A 24,780-nucleotide genomic window follows, 5' to 3' on the forward strand; every position below is an offset into this window, starting at 1 on the left:
GGTAAAGGGTGCTTACCATCTGAGCAATCTCCTCTTGTTGTCAAATCTACACAATCACGTGTTTTTTTTGGTTGCTAATGCTAAATACTTGGCAACCCCTGCAGTTGTTAATCAACTCATCTTTGTAATGTATTATAGTAATTATTGCTTTATATCGAATCTTAAATCACCTATTAATGAATCCTTATATCAAATTTAGTTTTTTTTTCTCCATATTATGCTTAATCTAAGCACTTCAAATGCAATTTTTGCCATATATGATGCAATTCACTCTCATGAAGAGGTGAATTTCGATCTAATTCAACACTATCATACAACCAATTTAAATCAGCCGATTAAAAATAGTTGACAAATATAACGTGTTTAAAAAATATTATTAGGTGCTCAAACTGATTTTATGAATAAACATATATATGTATTTGGATAGAAGTGCTAAAATTGATAATAAACAACTAGTTCATTTGATAAAAAGATTGAAATGTCCTTAAAAGTTATTCATAAAATATATAAATTTAAAAGTAATTTTACATTAAAAAAAAAACAAAAAAAAGGTCAAATGACGGAAATAGAATAGAGATAACTAGGAGTTACATTTTAGGAGGATTATTCCAAAGATTACAAAAGATATTAAGGATAAAATCTGTAAAAAACTTGGTCAAACCAAAAATGCTTGCATGCTGCAAAATCATAAGTTGAGGATAATCGACTTAGAGCCTGTTTGGATGGACTTATTTTAAGTAACTTATAAGTTGAAAACTGTTTATAAGTTCAAAAATAAAAAGTAGATGCAGCCCAACTTATATTTTTTGACTTATAAGCTGTTTTCAACTTAAAAGTTGATTAAAATAAGTTCATCCAAACAAACTCAATTATTTATTGTGATTTATTTTAAGTACAAAATGACTTTAAGTTAGTCAGTCAAACACTCAAAAAGTTGAAAACAGCTTATAAGTAACTTATAAGATTATTGTTTTTGACTTATAAACACTAGATAGCCCAAAAAGTACACTTATAAACTTAGTCAAACACTTTTATTCTTGTATGTTTATATTTTAGCATCCACATACACAATAACTAGATAAGTGTCCCCTTTATATACATATAAATAGCAATAAAATTGGGATACACAAAGAAAGGTGAATTACATGTTCAGGCTTAGGAAAATGAACATGTTCAGTAACTCCTATGTAGAGGAATCCAGCAAGAGCTAGCACAAATGATCCTGTCTTTCCATCCCTGTAGCATCCAATTACCATTCTTATACAACACAAAATCTCTATGGTACCCTGCCTCTACCTTGTCCTGTAATGTTTTCATAACTTGTTGGTTCAATGGAAGAATCTTGAATCCAGCCCTCACATTACGGACTTGCCATTGCTCGTATGTCTCAGGCCTCTCTACCCTCTCAGCACCCTCACAGGCGATGACATTTATCGCCTCACGCCTACAAAGTTCTTGTTCAAAATGCAGTCTTTGTTGATCATCTCGGGGTAATGTAGCATCAAACATATCAAATAGAGTTGAGTAGTGCAAGAGGGCTTCCTGGAAGAGAGTGACGAAGAAAGGAGAATTGTAAGATGCGTTGGTAACAGATTGCACGAAGATATCCGGATTCAGCTCTCTAATTAAGGTCAGGACAGCGTCCCTCGGACATTCCACATCCACTGTCTCATCCGATAAATTCTCAAAACGAAAAAGACAGTTCACAGCAACAAACTCACCACTTCCAAGTTTTAAGTCCTTGATTTTAATTCTCTCCCAATTCTGTATCGCTATGGCATTATACTCGAATGGAATATTAAAGCGCTTACAGTATCTTGCCAAGCGACAACCTGTCTCTTCTAAGCCTTCTGCTGGCCTGAAGCCAGGTTGAGGAAGATCTATTCCAGTAATGCGAAGCTTTGGAGGTCCATGAGGCATCATTGAGAGATGTTGGATGAGTATTGGCCATTGGAATCCGTAACGGATGCCAAAATCTATGATATGTAGTGTTGTAGAGTTGTGTGCTGTTTGGAAGATCATTTTATTCGCAAAGGACATTGATACTTTGATGAAAGGGCACGACGAAAGGTGAACGTGGTATGCTTTTAGATTGTCAGCAGCATTTGTCATTCTCTTTGGTGTAAGGGCAGCATGTGGCTGCACGGCGGTGCCTTCCAAGCTCAATGGCAGAGACGGGAGTTCTAACAAGAAGATTCAAGAAAAAATGTTAAAGAGTGTGATGGATAGGATTTTAGGAGAAACATAATATGATGACTGAAGCAATGAAAACAAGATATAATTCTAAATTCAAAGAGTATGATACTAGGAGAAGTAATAATATCAATACTGATAAGGAGACTCGCCAACGCTCTACTATCTACTAATCTTTTATCATTATCCTCGACCTCCACATCTTCCTATCTAGGATCTTGTCCTCAGTAAGTTACAGGTATCTCAATGTCATGTCTGATAACCTCTCCCCTAGACTTCTTCAGCCTACCTATATCCCTCCTTATACCCTCTATAGCCAACCTCCCACACCTCCTCACTAGGCCTCCCTCATCTTGTCCACCACGAAAGCTACTCCACCTTACGTAGAATAACTGTGTTCCTCATTCTATCTCTCCTAGTATGCCCACACATTCATCTCAACATCCTTATTTCTGCTACTCCTATTTTCTGAACATGCGAATTTTTGATTAGCCAACAATTTATAAATGTACATTAAAAAAAAGTTACTTTTACCAATCGTACCCCCTTTAAACAATGTAGCTCCGCCCCTGGACAACCGAGCCTCGAGGCCATCAGCAAATATGGTGGCCAGCCTTTGATATGTATCGCCGGTTGGTGAACTTTCTTGCCGTATCTGCTTCACCTTTTCACTTGCTGATTCTTGATCACCAGACGCAACAGATTGTGCACAGCTTGTTAACAGAGTCTTTAAGTCCAAAGCTGCATTGTTGGGACTTTTTTCTACTTCAGATGGAATCTCAGAATTGATAACTTTCTTAGCCTTAGCATATGTACACAACAGAACCATATCAAACATTTCTGTTAACTCAACCTCCTCTGCATACATTGCTGATTGCTCGTTGCTTCGTTCGTCTTTATCACAATCTGGTGGATTTAGCGGTTGATCGAAGCTAGATAGGACGGTCTGATCCTCGAGTTTAGAGGTGTTTGCAGAATTGTTGTCCATAACACTAAAATCTACATTCAAGAAGGAACGGAAGGAAAAGAATCAATACATACTAGCTAAAAGTAAAAAGACTTTTTAGAGTTACTGAAACAATGGCAACAGAACAAATTTCCCATCTTTAGAGTTGGTATTACCAACAATTTATTCAAATGGAGTTGCTCAAAATCGTATAAGGAGACAACCAATTCATTCCTCTAACCTGCATGAGACACTCTGAACACTCCATACTCAAGTTCAGATTCCCTCGTTACTTGTACATGTATTAGTTATACATGTTTCTAAATTTTTACGCAAACATAGTATTAATTTTGTATTTGAATAACTTATTTTCTATCTATCTACCAAGCATCGTATTACTTTTATACTTTAACTAAAACCATAAAGTTAAACTCATCAAATTTAAATTCTAGATCCGCCAAGGTAAACAATCACCCTAGAATTCTGATGTCCTAAAAAAACATGCACATTTATAACGTAGCTACAAATGTAAGAAACCAATTGCAAATATTACAGGAAAAGATGATTAATGAAAGGACTCAAAACTGAAACAGAACATTGCAAAACAAACAAACAAACAAACAAACTTGAACTATAAATTCTATGTTGTTCGGAGTCTTCAAAAATATTATCAAGTGTGTATCGAATCCTTCAAAATAGTGCACTTTTAAAGTATCGAATAAGGATGCGACAATATTTTTGAAAAATATTTTTAAAAAATCCTAACAACTTAGCTATAAATAGCAAGAGTTCCAGTAACATACCTCAGACAGACTATGCCAAGTGGAAAAGGGAGGAGTTGTTTTACTCTTTTGTAAAAGAATGAAAGGCAAAGGCCCCAAATACATGTATTAATAGGAGGATTTTACAAAGACTTTGCCTTTATTGTTTAAGTGGAATTGAACATATGGGAGAATCGATGGTTCGGATTCTTTCACATTTAATTAAAGTTTTTAGATTGGAGTTTTAATGAAAAAAGTTATGTTGACTTGGACGGAATTTAATAAAGTAAATAAGATTTTTGAAATCTTGTGGCAGTAAATTAAAGATGTGTAAAATGTATTAAAATACTCATTAATCTTTTGACTTTAAATATGTGAGATGAAAAAATTAGAATTGAAAACTTGCCAAAAAAGAAAAATTCTTTTTTTATGAAATTGACTTAAAGAGGAAAGTAAGACAAATAAATTAAAATAACAAATAACATGTTATAACTGATTAAATACATCGATACAATGGCAATTGCGACTATGTTTCATTTCCAAATAAGTTGGCATCAATTATATAAACTTTTCTTGTTTGTCAGGTTGAAATTTTAAAATTTATAGTTGGCCTATTTCGAATAGTTGAAGGAAATTCTTGTTTGAGTCATTGCTTATGTCAGTTGGAATTTTAAAATTTTCAATGAAGGATATTTTTGTTTGAGTCAAGTCGATTATATAAAATCGTTTACGGAAAAGGGCCAAAAATATTCTTTAACTATTCAAAATAGGCTAAATATATCCTTCTGCTATTTTTGGGCTCAAAACTACCCTTCTGGTCTAACTATTTGGTCACTTCTATCCTTCCATTTGACGAAATGAAATGTGACATTCTATGTGTATTAATTTACACCACATAAGATGTCCACATAAGCACCCACCCACCCAACTATCAGTGTGATTAGACAAGTACCAAGGGCTTATCTGTCCAAATAAGCACCCACCCCATTCCTATCAATTAAAAGACCCAAACCCACCACCCATTAAAAGACCCTAAATTTGCAAACCCCTGCAATGATCAGCAAATATGGCAGAAAAAGAAATTATCTCCCAACAGATTGAAATCCATTCCAAAATGGCGTAAACAGGATTAGTGAGTGTAGTATAACTTTTACGCCAACATTTATTTCATACACTTCATAGAAAATATAAATTCTTCGCAGAGGAATATTTAACACCTTCTGTACCTTGTCAAGAGTATCTTATTTATTATTTTCCAGAAATCTTGGCAAAGGATGCCACAATTTTTATAGGCACAGAGCTGATACCAGCTTAGAAGGGAAATAGCACACTCAAGTAATGGCAAGCACCAATTATCTAATGATCCAAAGACATGTGTACTAGAGCTCGAGTAAAACTAGAGCGTTTGGATTGACTTATAAGCTATTTTCAGTTTTTTTTGAGTGTTTGGCTGATCAACTTAAAATTATTTTATGCTTAAAATAAGCCTTAATAAATAGTTGAGTTTATTTGGATGAACTTATTTTAAGTAGTTTATAAGTTGCAAACAGCTTATAAGTCAAAAAAATAAAATTGGTCTGTATCTACTTTTTTTTTAACTTATAAATAATTTTTAACTTATAAACTGTTTAAAAATAAGTCAATCCAAACAGGTTACTAATGTAACATTCTCTGCAATAGAAACTTAACACTAGCTAGAACGAAAGCCTTGAGGGAGAGAATTTCAGTTCTGCCCACCCCTAAAGAACGAAAATTTAGGGTTTTTTAATGGGTGGTGGGTTTGGATCTTTTAAAGGGTGGGATGAATTTGAGTCTTTTAATTGATGGACTGGGATGAGGTGCTTATGTGAATATTTTATGTGGTGTAAATTAATATATATGAAATGCTATATTTCATTCCGTTAAACGGAAGGATAGAAGTAACCTAATAGTTAGACGGGAGGGAAAATTTTGAACTCAAAAATAATTGAAGGATATATTTAATCTATTTCAAATAGTTAAAGAATAATTTTGATTTTTTTCTTTTTTTTTATTAGAAAACCTGCTTTTTTAACTTTATCATTGAAAATTTTAAAATTTCAAAACTGACATAAGCAATGACTCCTATTGAAAACCAACTGACATAAGCAATGACTATATATATATATATTATATGTTACTTTTGAAAGGGAGTAGGTGAAGGGATATAATGCATACATATTTTGGAAAGGTTTGACCTGTTGAGAGTGCTTCTTTTTTAATCAGAGGTTTTGGATTCAAGCTTAGCGTATGAATTTTTTTTTGTTGGGAGCATTATCTTCAAATGGACCTTATAAAGCGCAATTCGAATTTAATCGGAGCTTCAAACACTGAGTGAGAAACTAAAAATAAATAAATTTGGAGAGGTTTGTAAAATATAACTATGATGTTACTTGTTTTCTTTTAAAATTAGCAGGGATAATTTGAGAGACAATTTTCCAGGTTTGTCGTAATAACATTAACGTTTCTTGTGATTTAACCTATTACATTCACTTCACTTGTTTTGAATATTTTGTAACTAAAGTAAATTAAGTAATATATTTTTTCTAATATCCGAAACTGCCCTTACATGACACCTTTTATTAAATTTTAGGTTTTTATATAATATAAACATCCTTTCAGAAGTTGCTCAAATTTGGAGAAGATTTTAAGCAAGTGTTATTTCTTCGTTTAAGTTAATTACAATGGTTGATAACTTTATATTATATTAAACACAACTTTTAAATTTAGATCCTCTTGATCCTATCTGCCAATAATTGCAACGAAATTGTTGGCAAATGTCATTTCTATGAAATTAGCGTTCTTTATATATATATATATATATATATATATTATGTTTTTCTCTTTTAAATTTTACATCAGACTATTTTTATAATTGTTTAGTGAATAAAAGCTCTTTGTGCTTTTCCATCTCATGTAATCATGTAACTAATAACCAGTAGCAGTCATATTTGGTGACAATTATTTATGGGGTAATTTCCTCTTTTATCTCCTGTCTCTATAGAAGTTTAAGATTTCAAATTCAATTAGGAGCTTATTTTTGGTTTTATATTATTTTTATTAGGAAACCTGCTTTTTTAACTTGATCATTGAACATTACATATTTAAAATTTTAAAAATTCCAAAAGTGACAAAAGTAATGACTAGAGATTGAAAGAGATAGGGAATGCTTTTGGTTGGGTGGGCATAAATATCAAAAAATTAAAAAATCGAACCAATTCAATTTTTTGGTGTCAATTCATAGATTTTTCAGTTTGGTGTCGGTTCTTTTTTTTTTTCCAGAAACTTTGGTTCTTCGATTTGGTGTTCGGTGTAAGGGTCACGAAATCACGGTGCACCAAAGAACCGAAGTTTTATTAAATAAATTTAAAATATTATATTTTAAATTATATTAATTATATATTTTGATCCAAAATATTTTAATTTTTATCCAACCCAAATGACCCATTTTAAATTTGGCCCAAATTTTAGAGCCCTAAATTAAACGAAATTTAGGGTCACTGCTCACCCCACTGCCCCTCTGCCTTCAGGCTTCACTCCCTCGCCACTCTTCACTCTCCATTGCTCTCTTCACCCAATGAAGTTTCTTGCTTTCATTACAAAAGACTATTTTTTTTATTTTTGAGTTTTAGTACTTATATTTCTAGTCTTTATATATTTCAAATTACTCTATGAAATATTGAAATTATCTGATCGAATAGCGTGAAAAAGATATAGATTACCTAAATAACTAATTTGGAACAAAGACATAGTAAAAATAGTTTACCAATATTGTACTTCTATCAAGTACCCGATAAATTTCACCAAAGAAATATAAATGTCATGCCTGGACTCAACAAATCAATCTCTTCTTTTGACTAATGAGTAAGCCATATATAGAATAATCATAGTTAATTGTACCAAAAAACTATTTTAAAAATACTGAAATAAATCGAATCAAAATTGAAAAAACTGAATCGAACTGATCTAGTTTGATTTGAAATATAATGCACACTTTTTTAAAACCAAACACCAAAAAATTAAATCAAACTTTAGTAAAATCTAACCGAAGAACCGAACGCGCATTCCTACTTTCGGCTTAAACCAAATTTTATATTAGTGAAGGAAGGAAGTCCACTTTAATTTCAAGAATTTTACAATTTTACAATTGTTTGTTTCATTGGATAATGGTGTTAGGATAAGTTAAAAAGATGCAAAATAAGGGTGTTATAAGATAATATATTTTTATAAAGAAAGATATTTAGGTCCAACTTGGTACATAAACTAATAGTCTTAATATACATCAAGCTCTATGTAGGTCCATAGGATGTACGTGTTGTTAGTAAAATGCGGATTAAAACAAAAATATATATGATTAAAGTAAGGAAATAAAATGGGAAAATAATGACACCAAGAATTTTACGTGGAAATCCTTTTAAATAAGGGAAAAAATCACGGGCCAAGAGGAACATTTGATATCAAATTTTACACTGTATAGGCACGGGGAATTTTACATTATATAGTCACGAGTACAATACTTAAAAAATGACTACCACACATTCAAAAGGAATAACATTCTTTTGATTTACCACCTTACCAAAATATCGCTCACACTCTATTTTTCTTCATAAACCATTTTCTTATATATAGTCTATGGAAACCTCACATCTCTCTAAATAATTTTTTCTCTGTGAATTGGTGTAATTGTAACAATGAGCTAAAGCTCTCACTTATAGGGGTAAGGAGCTTTTTTTCCGTTCACCAAACTTACCCACTTTCTTTGATCAATTCAAAGATGAAAGTTTGCAGCTGTATTTTGTTGACAAAGGAGAAAATGGGCAGTAGCATTTTTATGACTTTGGAAAAAATGGGATTTTATGACTTTGAAATAATGGGAACTGGACCCCACAAATCTCCCCCTCTAGTTCCATTCACTAGAAGGAGGTATCTTCATCTTCTCAGAGAGAGCTCATGCCAACAAGTTCTTTGCACAATTCGAACTTGTCCCTTGTTACCACTTTGATCAGCATATCTGCAGAATTCTTATTTGTAGAGATCTTTTCAACCTGTATATATTCATCTTCTATCTTTTCTTGAATGCAGTGATATCTCACGTCTATGTGTTTCGTCATTGCATGGTACATGAAGTTCTTGCTCAAATCTATTAAACTTTGACTGTCACAATAGACGACATACTCCTTCCGATGCAAGCCAAGCTCTCGAAGGAATTTCTTAAGCCATATCATCTCCTTGCCAGCTTCAATAGCCGCAATATACTCAGCTTCAATTGTAGACAGTGCAACACACTTTTACAACTTTGATTGCCATGATATAACTCCTCCTGAAAAAGTAAACAAATATTCAGTAGTGGATTTTCTGTTATCAAGGTCACCTGCTATATCAACATCTGTATAGCCCTTTAGAATTGAATTTGATCCTCCTAAACACAAACATTTATCTAAGATTCCTCTTAGATACTTGAGTATCCACTTTACAACTTCCCAATGTTGTTTTTCTGGATTGTCGAGAAACTTTCTGACAATATCAACTACGTAAGCAATATCAGGTCTAGTGCATACCACTGCATACATTAGACTTCCAACGACGGAGGAGTATGAAATTTTGGTCATACTCTCTTTTTCCTCCCTAGCTATAGGACACATTTTTTTGCTCAACTTCATATGACCAGTAAGAGTTGTGTTAACAGACTTAGCATTCTCATGTTGAATCGCTCCAGTACACATTCACTGTACTTTTCTTATGACAGATATATCTTCCTTTCATTTTTGAGACGAGTAATCCTCATGCCCAAAATTTATTTGGCATGACCCAAGTCTTTCATGGCAAAAGACTTACACAAGTCTTTCGTCAACTCATCAATCTTGTAAGTCTTCCTGCCCACAATCAATATATCATCCACAAATAGCAAGAGGATGACAAAATCATTGTCATAAAATTTTATACAAATGCACAATGATCTGAGAAAGTCTTCTTGTAGCCTTGCTACCTCATAACAGATTCGAACTTTTTATACCACTGTCTCAGAGCTTGCTTTAGCCCGTAAAGACTCTTTTTGAGTTTGCACACAAAATTTTCTTTACCATTTGCTTTGAAGCCCTCAGGTTCCATATAAATCTCCCCTTCTAGGTCACCGTGAAGAAAATTCGTCTTCACATCCACCTGCTTAATCTCTAAATTAAGAATAGCAGCCAAACTAAGAACTGTACGAATGGAGGACATTTTCATGACAGGAGAAAATATTTTTTCAAATTCGATATCTTTTCTTTGACCAAATCCTTTAACAACCAATATAGGTTTATACCTGGGCTTTAAGCTGTGTTCTTCAATTTTAACTTTGAACACCCACCTGTTCTTCAAAGTTCTCATATCCTTAGGCAATTTCACCAACTCATAAATGTGGTTCTCATGCAGAGATTTCATCTCATCTTGCATGACTTCAATCCATTGATACTTATGCTCATCTTCTATGGGCTCCTCATAACATTCAAGTTCACCTCCGTCAGTGCGTGGTATATACTCATTAGGTGAATAACGAGAGGAAATAATACATTGTCTTATAGACCTTCTAAGAAGAATATTTGATTTGTCCACAACTTCATGAGTTGGAGCATCATCAATAACAATAACATTGTTGTTATGCCCTATTTTTAACCGAGGTTAGATAAAGCACAATATATGGACTCTAAAAGGATTAATTATTGTATAGAGTTGCCACCTAATTTATTAAGGAAAATAAGGAAAATCTATTTGATGCGTGACTTGTATGACTCATATTTCAATCTGCGAAAAACCAATTTAGATTCTAGGAAAGGGTTTACATTATTCCAAAGGGAAGGTGTTAGGCATCCTTTGAAATCCACAAAATGTGGTACCCGACTAGACTTAATTTATCAAAAAGGGAGGAGATAAAATTATTATTTGCAAATATGACACACATATATATAAAGAAATATGCACTAAAGTTGTATAAGAATATATGTATAAAAGAGTATGTACTAAGTGAGTAATGTATATTATCGTCAACTATGTGTATGAAAATATGAGAAAAGAATAGCCCTTTATTAATATGAACAAAGAAATCTTTTATCATATGAAAAGAGAAATAATTTTGAATATCATTTGCGAAAAATATCTCTGAATACCTATACAAACACTTGGTAAAATATTAATAATGAATAAATTATTATCAAAATAATTTTAAAATATATGTGTGTCTATATGTAAATTACAAAAAATAGAATTTTATTATATAGTGGGCTCAGAAGTGTAACTATAATAAGTGTTACATCCCTATTAAATGTCGTGGTGATTTGTAAAAAATCAATTCAATTGTTCAAAGAGATTTTAAAAGAAATATATTTAATTTAAGGAATCATCATAATTTGGGATAATTAAAACCAATTAATTATTAAAAAATGTCTACGAAGCCAATGGATCCTAAGTAAGGGGTTCAAGTTATCCCGAAGGGAAGGATTAGTATCCTTTAGAATCCACAACTGCGGGTCCCAGCTGAACTCATTATTTTTTAATTTTTTTTTTAAATTGAGGAGATAAAAATATTGCACAAATATATAATAAAATATACATAATGAGTAAATTAAACCAATAATATAAAGAACGGCCTAATATTTGCCTAACGTCAATAATATACACAATAATAAATTAAAATATTATTCGAATTTAATTCGAATAACTTCCTCGGGAAGCAGTTCTGAGTACCTGTAAAAGACTTGATAAAAGTGTTAGTAAGGGATAAATATGAATAATGATGATAATAATAATAATAATAATAATAATAATAATAATAACCAAAAATAAAATCCGTCTTATTAACATGGGAAGGCCTTGAAAATCGACGGTAATTTCTTCATCGACCATTTTTAATTTGTAAAAATATAATACATAATGTTAACTTAAACTAAAATTTCCGTCTTTAAATGAGGAGGCCTCAAAAATCGACGGAGAGATCTTTTCATTGGCCAATTTCAACTAAACAATCAATAATACTCTAATTAATCACATGAAAGCTCTCTAAATATCATCATTTAATCAACTCAGAATATGAGAACATAAACAAAGATAATAATGATGAACAAATGATAAAAAATGAAAGATAAAGAATTAAATCCTAGCAACTAACGTGTTCAACATAATAATCAAATGAATTAATTAATTAATAATTTACCCACTTGTATCACTTTACAAAAAAAAACATGACTAGACAACACATGAGTACTAACAATTTGATAAATATTAAAACTCCATTATGCAGTCAAACAACAATCTACGCTAAAAAAATGGACAAAAACCAAACATAGCAAATAATAGAGATTGAGAAGTGGAGTTTCTCAATGTTAAACTGGTTCTTCTTGAAAAAAAAAATGTTTGCTCACCATTTATGAAATGTTAATAAATGGAATAATTGTAACAGAAATAAGATATATAAAAAATTTCCAAACAAATAAACACAAGATCTTGAATGGAGCAACAACCACTAATAAAAGTTGGTAGAGAACAAAATCTGTAAATTAAACAAAAGTAATAAAAGTGGAGCATGCCATCAATTTTAACAAAAATAACAATAGCCAGACATGAATGAAAATAAACAAGAATAAATAGACAAAGCAAACACATGATGAAACATTATGGAGGAGATGGATTCCAACAGAAAAATACCACAATCTCATGAACAAAATCAACTCAACCCACAAACATATAATAAATTTATAACCTAAAATAAGAAATGACAATAATCATTAAAGATCAAAACATCACAAAATTAATTTTAAATGTGAAACAATGGCCATAACGTGCATAATTCAATATAAATAATATAATAATAGTTCAACATAGAGGGTAATATGGCAAATCATAACATAGCAATAGTCAATCACTTTAACACAAAAATTTAGGACAAAATCGTGAAAATAGTAGCACAACTACTATAACCATGATAAAATGGAGCAAATACATGCTATCGTAGTTTGACTACGAATAGATTCCAACAATATCAGTGACTAAATAAAATATAAACAAGAAAAAAAAAGGAGAGTTTGAGAAGACTATACAGTGGTGTCGTTGGCCGTTGTTTCACCGGAGTTCGGAGGTTCAAGTTGTTGGTTCATCGGAGCTTCTTACTCGTTGGTTCGTCGCCGATTTGGAGCTCTTTGATGGCTGATGGAGTTGTTGAAGAGGAAGTGAAAAGTGTCTAGTTTGTGGTTGTGCGAGCTCGAAGCTCGCTAGCTCACTGGCGATGGTGACGTGGAATGGAGAACACTAAGATTTTGCAGTGGTTGGAGAAGATGATTAAAAATGGGTGTGGGGTTTTGGGTATTAAAGGGTACTTGAAAGGAAACCCCCAAAACGTTTTTCTTCATTGTACCACTTATATCAAGATATATACAGTTGGGGTTATTGATACATATCAAGAAAAGTCAATTGTGAGGTAGGTGCAATTTTGGTTTTATTTTAGCTTTTTGTGATGATGTGCGTAAATTGAGGAATTGTGTGATAGGTGAAATTATGGCTTTTGATGCCGTGTGAATGAGAAGAAAGCCAAAAAAAATGGTGTGGGGCCACTTTCTTTGAAAAGAAGAGGCCCCCTTTTATAAAATTATGGGCTCAAAATTATGGATTCAAAATTACGAGTTAATTAAATATTTGAGTAATTTAGTATATGTCTGTGTTTAAAAATATGAACAAATATAACAAATGGAATGTAAAAATACAAATTAATGAATTGTTATAAAAAAATAGCTATAATTGAAATTAAAAAAGATAAACAGATAAAATCCTAAAAAAAGTTATTTTATTTCTTGTGTTGATTTAAGTGTTGAACATGAGTGAGAAATCATTCTCAAAATGACTTAACTAGTCATTAATAAATAAATAATATATGTATAGATATGTAACACACAAAAAATGTAATCGATATTTTGGAAGATATATTGTGTTGTAAAAAAAAAGAAATTATAACGTTATGTTGTGTACGTTTGAAGATGAATGTAAAAATAGTGTGACTATTAAAATTTATAATAATAATAAATTGATAAGAATCTTATTATTTACGAAATTAAGAATGGTTATCCATAAATTATTTTAAAAAAATCATGAAAAATGCTAAAATAAGGATAAATTATTAATAAAAAAAATTAAAATTAAAAAAATGTGTAAAATATTATATTTTGTATTATTTAACAATCAAGACGTCTTAAGACGTTAATTTGAATACAGAGAGCCAAAATTGGGTGTCAACAATTGTTATCATCAATCTCAACATGTTGATCTGAGACTTGATTCTGAGCATCACCATGATCATCAAGTCCACCAACGTCATACACACTTGTATGAGGAACTCGATCAAGATGGACTACTCTATTTGAACTTGAATATTTTAGCTTCTCCACTTTGTCAATATCTTCAATGTTTTGATTTTCCATGAAGGCGATATCGCGGCTTCTCACAAGCTTCTTTTCAATTGGATAATATAGCCTATAACCAAATTCATCAAAGCCATATCCAACAAAGATGCACTGCCTTGTTTTGACATTTAACTTTGACCTCTCATCTTTCGACACATGTACAAAAGCTTTGCAACCAAATACTCTCAAATGGTCATAAGAAACATCTTTGCCATACCAAACTTTATTTGGAAAATGGAATTTCCACAATACATGCAAATACCTCTGATATCATTTGAGAATACAAACTCTTGTTGCACCACAAAAATGGATTTTTGTTAGAACATCACTTTGCAAAGAAACAACAGGAGATAAGTTAATAACATGTGCAACGGTCAATAAGGCTTCACCCCAAAAGGAGTTTGGCAACTTTGCTTCAGAAAGTAAACATCTAACTCTTTCCATCAAGGTCTTGCTCATGTTCTCAACCAACCCATTAAGTTGAGGAGTCTTCTAGTGTGTAATTTCTTGATGCTGCAGTATTCGTCAAGTTCAATATTCACCATCATTATCAGTACGAATATATTTCAGTTTCTCTTTCAACTGAAGGCTGAAATTGCTTAAAGACACCCAACACTTGGTCTTTAGTCTTCAAGACATAGACCCAAAGATTTCTTGAGCAGTTATCAATGAAAGTGACTAAGTAGATTGCATCATCTAGAGTTCTTGTCTTCATTGTACTGCATAAATCAGAGTGACCAACTCAAGCAACTCCGTCTTTCTTGAAAGAGTGTTAGACTTAAAGGAAACTCTATTTTATTTTCCAGCCAAGCAGTGCTCACACTTTTCTAATTTAGCACTTTGGAAATCTGTCAATAATTTCTTCTTGGCTAGAACATTAAGTCCTTTCTCACTAATATGGCTAAGCCTCTTGTGCCATAACGTTGAAGAGTTATCGCTCTCAACTGCATTCACCATATTGGCGGCTCTAGTCCAGTATAAACCACGACTTTTGTTATCACGAGCCACAACTAAAGAATCCTTAATGAGTTTTCACTTTCCACCGCCATTGGTACTAACATATCATTTATCATCTAGAACACCAATAGAAATTAAGTGCAGACGAACATCGGGTGCATGTTTTACAATATTCAAAACTAGTTTAGTTCCAACACTAGTTTTTAAATAAATTGTACCAACACCATCCACCCTAGATACAGTCTCATTACCCATACTCAAAGTTCCAAAGTCACCAGGAGTATAGGAAGAGAAAAAAATCCTTCTTTGATATCATGTGAGATGTGGCACCAGTGTCTACAACCCAACTTCACTCATCACAAGCAATATTTATCAGATCCGCATTAAGAACTGTAACAAGATCTTCGGTGGAGACGATGGCTAGGTAATTTTCATTGTCATATTCTTTATTATCCTCTCTGTCTTTGTTCTCCCTCTTCAATTTCCAGCAGAACTTCTTTATGTGCCCTTTCATGCCACAACGATAACACTCAATATCCTTAAGTCTGCCTCTAGATTGGCTCCTGCTATGTTCTCTATTTTGAGAACCATGATTTTTATTTCTCTCCCTCGAGCTAGTTTCCAAGACATCCAATGAAGAAGAACCTTGAGATTTTCTTCTCATCTCTTCATTCAAGACACTTCTCTTGGCGGAATCCATAGAGATCATACCATCTAGAACAGAATTTGACAACGAGGTTCTAAATATTTTCTAAGAATCTGGTAGGAAACGAACTAGAAACAAGTCTTGAATTTTTTTCGTCAAATTTAATGCCAATAGAAGATAACTTATTCATGATTCCCTGAAAATTATTCAGGTGATCTGTCATCGGAGAACCATCATGATATTTTAAACTTAACATTTGCTTTATTAAGAACATTTTGTTGTTCCCAGCCTTTCGAGCATAAAGCTTTTAAGATGCTCCCAAAGGATACGAGCATGTATCTCTCCAAAAATATGGTTCAACACATTATCGTCAATCTATTGCCTAATAAATTCATACAATTTTTTGTGCAACAGATTCCACTCTTCATCTGTTTTATTATCAAGCTTTACAGTGGTAAAAACTGATTGATGAAAATTCTTGACATAAAACAAATCTTCAATTTCTTCCTTCTAAATGACATAATTAACATCATTCAAAGTAATTATTCTACTAGTGTTGGCTTCCATCATTTTCCCCCCAAAATTATAGCTATTGTAAATCAAAGTAAATCTTTTCTGATGTTGAAGTTCAGACTGTGCTGCAACCACAGAGCATACTTAGATAAATCTTGCTCTAATATAGTTTGTTAGGAAAACGTGGAGTAACAAAAAAATATCTATGGTCAAATAATGAAATAAAACGGAAAAATAATAATACCAAAAATTTTACCGAAAATCCTTTTAAATAAGGAAAAAAACAACGGGCCAAGAAGAGCAACTGATATCACTATAGTAAAATTTTTTACACCGTGTAGTCACGATGTACAATACTCAAAAAATGACTACCACACACTCAAAAAGAATAACACTTTTTTGATTTACCACCTTACTAAAATATCGCTCACACTCTATTTTTCTTCACAAATTATTTTCTTATATATAGATGATGGAATGAATTGGTGTAATTGTAACAATGAGTTGAAGCTCTTATTTATAAGGGTGAAAGAACTCTTCTTCCGTTCACCAAACTTACCCACTTTCTTTGACCAATTCAAAGATAAAAGTTTGCAGTGTATTTTGTTGATAAAAGAGAAAATGAGTAGCAACCTTTTTATGAATTTCGAAAAAATGGCCTTTTATGACTTTGAAATAATGGAGACTAGATCCCACACGTGTCATAACGTATTTTTATTACGGAAGTACATAGATGTCACATGATCAGTGTGATATCCAATCTCATCTCGATCGGCTAAGTCATTTGACACCTCTGGTCCTTCAACATAAATCTTCAATCAAGGCCTTAATATAGCCAACAAACACATTATTTCTTTCATGTCCCAATTCCCATGTCATTAGAAAACATATCATGGATCTCCATTGAAAAATATTTCTTTTTCTTAAAACGTAATTCAAATGTAATATTGTTACAATTTTTAATTATTGAGTGTTCTTGATAAACACGTGTACCGATTTCAAGAAGAAGAGAAAGAGAAGATAGAAGAGAGCAGAGAGATGAGAGAAATGTAGAGAGAAAACAATATTCAGTGTATTACTTTCACTTAGTCTTAATACAATTAACAGTATATATACAAGTTGAGTATTAATCTAACTACCTACTAATTATTTAGTTTAACTATCAATCACAATCCTAACAAACTTAACTAATTACTTGATTTAATCTTGAAATGACACTCTTGCCCTTTTATTCCTTTCGGCCTTCAACACTTCCTCTCAAGCTAGGTATGAGAAGAAGTGAAAATATTTAGAAAGCTTAGCTTGGAAAATAGATATTCATGTCGAGCTTTAGTGAGTACTTTAGTCAAAATGTCTACAGCCTGCTCTTGTGTTGGAATGTATTTTGTAAAACCAACCCTTGCACAATCCTTTCTGTTATGAAGTGACAATCTATCTCTATATGTTTTGTCTTTTCATGATAAACTGGATTGACACAATCTGCATGGTTGCTTTGCTATCGCTATAGATTTTCACAGGCTGATTAAGTTCTACTCCCAATTCTTTCAGTCGTCCACTTAACCAGATTATCTCAGATAGAGTAGTAGCCATACTTCTATATTCACATTCTGCAGAGCTTCTGAATACAATTGTTTGCTTCTTTGATTTCCAAGTGATGAGAGAATTGCCAAGTTTAATGAGGTAACCTCTGACTGATCTTCTTGACATAGGACAAGATGCCCAATCAACATCACAATAGGCTGACATCGTTAGATTTCCTTTGCTTGACAGTAGTACTCATTTTCCTAGTTATTGTTTCAAGTACCTTACAATTCATAGGGCTTCTTCCATATGAGTTTGTTTGAGATCTTGTAGAAACTGGCTTAGTGTTTGTACACTTGTAAGCTATCTCAGCTCTGGTCATGGTAAGATATAGAAGCTTACCGATTAGTCTTTGATATGAGCCTTGATCTGTATAGGGGTCCTAAGTGTTACTGATTCACAGATGCTCATCATATTTCCTTGATGTGAGCTTGATATTAACATCCATAGGTGTCATAGGAGATTTAGCAGCAGCTAAGCATGTTTCTGAGATGAGTTCAAGTAGTTCAAGTATATATTTTCTTTGATGCATCAAGAACCCTTCCTTAGACCTTGCAAATTCTACGCCCAAGAAATACTTCAGATCTCCTAAGTCTTTCATCTTGAAAGCTTATTGCAGTATCCCTTTGGTTTCTTTGATCAATTATAAACTACTACCAGTAATGAGCATGCCATCCACATATACTAATACAATTGTTAGCCCTTTGTTGGTTCTCTTTGTAAATAATGAATGATCAAATTTGCTTTATTGGAACTGAGCTTTTAATAATGCTTATGTCAGCTTAGCATTCTACAGTCTTGGTGCTTGTTTTAGACCATACAAGGATTTTCTTACCCTATATGTTGACACCCAATTTTGACCCTCCACAACGCAAATTAGCTATCGAGTTTCTTTGAATTTCAAACATTTTTTGAAATAATTAGCTTTTATAAAAAACAAAGATATTTTCATGTTATTCTTAACTATTTTATTTTTTTTATATATAAATTTTAGTACAATATAAATATTTCTATAAAATATATCTTTGATTACTATTTATGTAGTTATTCAAAAATCATCTCAAAAAGATTTTATTTTTAACTAAATACAATGTTAGTTAGATTAGTTTAATTATAGTTTGCATTTGTGAAAATTTTAGTTTTTTCTAAAAAATAAAAATAAAAAATCAATCTCCTACATCGAAAATTGCAAGAAATTTTGAAGTTTTTGGAGCCTATATAAACGCTCATATTCTTATTAAGAAGGGAGAAGAAGTGAGAGGTTTTTTAGCCACCCCAAAGTTAGAAATTTTCTTAACTTGGCTAGGATTTTGGACTCTTGTCTCCAGCCTAAAAGTTGTGAAAATTTTAGATTTCAATCTATATTTTTCTTTAAGAAAAATAGGAGATTGAAGTCAAAATTTAGGCTAAGAACAGTGTTCTTTTAACGTCGAACCCACGAAGGTTCGAGTCTAAATTTTTAATCTTTTTTTTTGGTAGATTGGAGTTCCATCAAGCTCTTGGGTGATAGTGAAGTTGTCTTCCGCTCATCGTCTTCAGTCTTGTTGTCCGGAAAGAGGTAAAATCTTTCTCAGCTTTATTTTATTTAATTATTTTGATGTTTTATATTTAGTTGATTCGTAGTCTTATTTTTTTTAGTTAGCATATATTAAGAATAATTAGATTAATGATAGACATTTTTTATAGTTAGCATGTATTAGAATTAATTAACTATCATGTGTTAGGATTATTTCATGAAAGATCTTAGTTTTGTTCATTATTTTTCCAAATAGTTTTCTTTGACAATATAGATTTTTATGTTTTTAATTTCTTCTTTTAACATGATTTAGATAACAAAAATATGCTTAAAGTTATTATTCAATTAGAATTTTCATGACCTAATTGATTTAATTCTTTATTTAAAATTTGAGCTAGTATAGCATATATATTAAATCCGTGTTCTTTAGTTACTTGAATATATTTCTTCTTTCCTTTCCTTTGTCCACATATATGCATGTTGTTAGTCACTTCTAGGATGCTCATCAATTTGATAACTTAAAATATCGTGATATGTTTCTTGGTTTAGCTTAAAATAAGTAAATGCTCATGCAATTTTATTTTGGTGCATGTGATATAAATTTGAGTCCATCTTTGGACCCCATCGTTGCATATCGTTGAGTTTTAAGTTTCCCATCATCTGGTTTGAATTGTTGGAAAGTTGATAAATAGAAAAGAAGGTAATATTCATGATTTATATATTGATATTGGGCTGTATACACGGAATACAGGTGAAAAACTGTGTTCTATACACTGATATACAGTATATATATAGTCTGATATACAGTAATATACAACAGATACAGGAAACAAACAGGTGGTATAGTGTGTATATAGTTTGATATACAGAAATAAAATTGTATACACTGTATACAGTATATATATTACGATATACAATGTGTATATAGCTGCGATATATACAGTGAAATTGTGCTTAAGGCCCAAAACGTAGATGACTTAACAGCTTAGTCCAGGCGTACAGAAACTAAGTGTCGGACAATATTTTCATGTGTTATTTATTATTTATTTATATTAATTCGGGTTGTAATAATTTATTTACTTATGTTATTTATGCTTGTTTAGCCAGACCCCACGTTGTGGTATTTCACTAGGTTGTTATTGTTGTATTATTTATGCTTGTTTAGATATTAATTTTAATTTGTTTTAACTTAATTAGATTCCCCTAAAGATAAACCAATTCATGTTAATTTACTCTTTAGATGATTTTCTACCTTTACTTAGACATTTGGTAAACTTTACTTTTTTTTATACATGTATATTATTTTCAATGTTTAAGTTTGATCATTTTTTTTTCAAAAAAAATAATTTTAAAGTGTTCGTTTCCTTTTAAATTAATATTTTTAAAAGTTAGTCAAATAATTTTCAAATCGTCGGATAACCGCGCGTTAACGGCCACTTTGAATGCTTAACACCTTCTCAAAGTGGAAATAAGAACTTCGTACCTTTTTCTCTGAATTTTTAAGACTTAAATCTGTTAGGGTCTTTTAAATTAAGTTTTCTTAATTTCTTTAAAAAATTAAGGGACGACTCCTCTTTTTTCTAAAATTGATTTTCTCTCTACAAAGTTAAAATTAATTTTAAACCGTCTTTTTCCGACATAACACTACATACTTTATTCTCCCCCTGGCTATGACATCCTTGTGGAAGTTTCATGTACATTCCATCATTTAAGTCTCCTTGTTAAAAAACATTATATACATCCATTTGATGAACATGCCACTGATTTGTTGTTGCCAAGGTAAATACATTTCTGACAGTTTTCATCTTGATAACAGGAGAAAAAGTTTCTTGGTAATCAATTCCTTTTCTTTGACTATACTCTTTGACAACTAGTCTTGCCTTAAACCTATCTACCTCCCCTGATGCCTTATACTTAATCTTTAATATCCATTTGCAACCTATTGAAACCTTTCTTTCTGGTAGAGTTACTATGTCCCAGGTATTATTGTTGTCCAATGCATCTATTTCACTTTGCATTGCTTCAATCCACTTGGGATCTTTCTTAGCTTCATGGTAGTTTGCTGGTTCTGTCTCAACTGAAAAAGAAGACAAGTAACATTAATATTTAGATGACAACTGATCATAAGCCACAAACTTGGAGATGGAATAAGGTGTGTCTTGATGAATGTTGAGAGATACAAAATCCTTCAACCAAATAGGAGGATTTCTTTTCTCTGGTTGACCTTCTTGCAGGCTCAACATTAGTTGACTTATGTTGAGTAACCTGAGGTTCAGAACTAGTTGAACTAGTCTGAACAACTTCAGTATTAGTTGTGTCATTTTCAACTGTAAAAGTCTGAGGTTGATTACCAACCTCCCCCTCTATAGGTTCACTATATATGTAAGACTCAGGAGATACTGTAGGAAAGAAGACTTCTTTTTGTTGAGTACCTTGATTAAATGGAAAAATGTCTTCTCTGAACTCAACATCTCTGCTCACAAATAACTTTTTTCCATGAACATCAAACAGTATATACCATTTTTGTGTACCAAAATATCCTAACAGAATTGATATCTTTGACCATAACTGCAGCTTACCTTGTTTTTGTAAATTCTTGGCTAAGCTCAAGTGTCCTATAACTCTTAAGTGTGAAAGCATAGGTTTCTTGCTATATAGTCTCTCATACGCAGACATGTTATAAACTATAGTACTAGGTATTCTATTTATCAAGTATACTGCAGTTTGAACACATACACCCCAGAACTTTATAGGAATTTTTCTTTGGAATTTGAGAGCTCTAATGACTTCAAGTATGAGCCTGTGTTTCCTCTCAGCAACTCCATTTTGCTAAGGGGTATAAGCATAAGTTGTTTGATGTATGATACCAGAGACTTGAAAAAATCTGCACAAGCTGAGTTCATGAACTCAGTGCCATTGTCAGTTCTTAGGACTTTAACTGTTTTATCAAATTGAGTCTTAACATAAGTAAGAATCTGTTGTAAGACCACACATACATCAGACTTTAACTTGAGTAAGAACACCCATGTCATTCTAGTACAATCATCCACAACTGTTAGAAAATATTTATTTTCATCAAATGCACCAACTTTGTAAGGTCCCCGTATGTTCATACGTACTAAATCAAATGCAGAACTAGTACTGATACTACTACTAAGAAAAGTCAGTCTAGTTTGTTTTAAACAACAACAAACAATACATTTCTTTAATGTCAGTCTACTAAGAAAAGTCAGTCTAGTTTGTTTTAAACAACAACAAACAATACATTTCTTTAATGTCTGTGCTATGCTATTTGTACTTATAAATAGTATTTATTTAAGACACTAGTAGACACATGACCAAGCCTTTTGTGCCACAGTTGTATGTCTTCAGTAGAGTTGACAGTTGTCTTACTAGTTGTTGTGGTTAGAGACAATCTTCTACTGTACTAATATGCTTGATTCATTAGGATGTATAAACTACCTTCTTTCTTACCAATCTCATTCACCTTCAAATTATAAAGATCCTGAAATAAACAGAAATCAGAAAAAAATCTAACTGAGCAGTTTAACTCTCTAGTCACCTTAGACACTGACATGAGATTAAAGTGAAACTGAGGAAGATGTAACACATTACTAATGATACTCCGTACTTGATCTAATATGTGTTACTAAAGACATTTCTCTATTAGGAAAGAATACTTTTCTTGAATTTTCTACCTCTTTGACAATAGAAGGATCCAACATATTGTTGTCTCCTACCATATGATTGGTAGCACCAGTATCTACTATTCATTCTTGAGAATTGATAGAAGCTAATAAAGTTATACTAACACCTATAGTTGCAGCTGATAGGGCTGTATCAGGCTTGTTTTTCAATAAATTGATAACCTCCTCATACTAGTCCTTAGTGAATGGGATAGGTCTACCCTGCATTTTTGATTCAACACCAAAAATCTGAATTTATTTGCCTTTGTTAGCGTACTGACTTTGTTCTGAATCCTGACTTTAAATTTGTCCAAGCTCATCAGAGATGGCATTGTATGTTGCACTTGTGTTTTGTTTGTTCTGATTGTACTGACTTTGTGAGCCATTTAAGTTTCCATACCCCTTCTTTTTAAACCTATCTTGTGGATATCCAACCAACTTTTAGCAATTTTCTTTGGCATGCCCCTGCATCTTGCAGAAATCACATTGCAAGTTATATTTTTATCTTGAATCTAGAGGGACCAGCACTTGTAGAACTAGAACCAGAATAAGCCCCAGAGTTTCTTATGTACATTGTCGTATCTATATTCCCTAAAGAACCGAGGTTAGCCCCTATAATTCCAGAGCTAATTATAGTAGATTTCTGACTTTTATCACTTAAGATCATTGCATAGGCCTGATTTATTGAAGGAATAAGAGACATCAATAAAATTTGTTCTCTAGTCTGATTACACGACTTATTCAGACCCATTAAGAACTGGAACAACTTCCTTTTTCTGCAAATGAGCTACATACTCTTTTGAATTCTGTCAATTACAGCTAGAAATTGGAATAAATGTCTCAAATTTTTCAATCTAGAGAAATAGGTTGATGCAAATGTAGTACCTTGAGCCAAAGTTGCAATTTCTTTGTGCAGGTTGAAAATTCTCGACCCATTTATCTTGTTAAATCTTTCGTTGAAGAATACATGATACCTCCTAACAATTCTTTTTCCACTGAATTCATGATCCAAGACAGTACTACTGCATTGACTCTTTCCCTATGCCTCCACATTGATTCAGGAAAGGAATCTTAATTTGGTGCATGTTCCATTTTCAGGCCTACATGCAGAATTTCCCAAGATTACTAGTGCGTAAAGCTTTGATACCATATAACAATGTAAAACTGTTGAGTGTTCTTGATGAATACGTTTACTTATTTCAAGAAGAAGAAGAGAAAGAAAAGATAGAAGAGAGCAGAGAGATGAGAGAAATGTAGAGAGAAAATAATATTCAGTGTATTACTTTCACCTATTCTTAATATAATGAATTAACAGTATATATACAAGTTGAGTATTAATCTAATTAGTTAGTTTAACTACCAATCACAATCCTAACAAACTTAATTAATTACTTGATTTAATCTTGAAATGACACTCTTGCCTTTTATTCCTCTTGTCCTTCAACAAATATCACAATTTAAAATTCAAAAATTTAGCTTTGCTAAATAAACATATTTTTTTTCATAAACATAATATGTATTCTTGTAAACATTGTTGGGGTA

At 32.0% G+C, this 24,780-nt stretch overlaps 1 protein-coding gene across 4 annotated transcripts; it reads right to left on the minus strand.

The window, feature by feature from the left end:
- Positions 1-1,105: 1,105 nt before the first annotated feature.
- On the minus strand, positions 1,106-24,546 carry LOC129900796 (scarecrow-like protein 14). Of its 4 annotated transcripts, none has more exons than XM_055975847.1 (3): positions 24,124-24,533; positions 2,728-3,192; positions 1,106-2,183 (listed from the first exon to the last, which is right to left on the minus strand). In XM_055975847.1, exons 2-3 carry the CDS (start codon positions 3,179-3,181, stop codon positions 1,174-1,176), a joined length of 1,464 nt encoding a protein of 487 aa, XP_055831822.1. In that variant the 5' UTR covers positions 3,182-3,192; positions 24,124-24,533; the 3' UTR covers positions 1,106-1,173. The 4 variants fall into 4 exon arrangements, 3 of the variants coding, with proteins under 3 accessions (XP_055831822.1, XP_055831823.1, XP_055831821.1); XM_055975848.1 differs by lacking the exon at positions 24,124-24,533 and adding an exon at positions 3,943-4,044 and having other exon boundaries at positions 2,737-3,192; XM_055975846.1 differs by lacking the exon at positions 24,124-24,533 and adding an exon at positions 3,943-4,044.
- Between the last annotated feature and the right edge of the window lie 234 nt (positions 24,547-24,780).

This window comes from Solanum dulcamara, chromosome 8 (assembly GCF_947179165.1).
Source record: "Solanum dulcamara chromosome 8, daSolDulc1.2, whole genome shotgun sequence".
NCBI lineage: Eukaryota > Viridiplantae > Streptophyta > Magnoliopsida > Solanales > Solanaceae > Solanum > Solanum dulcamara.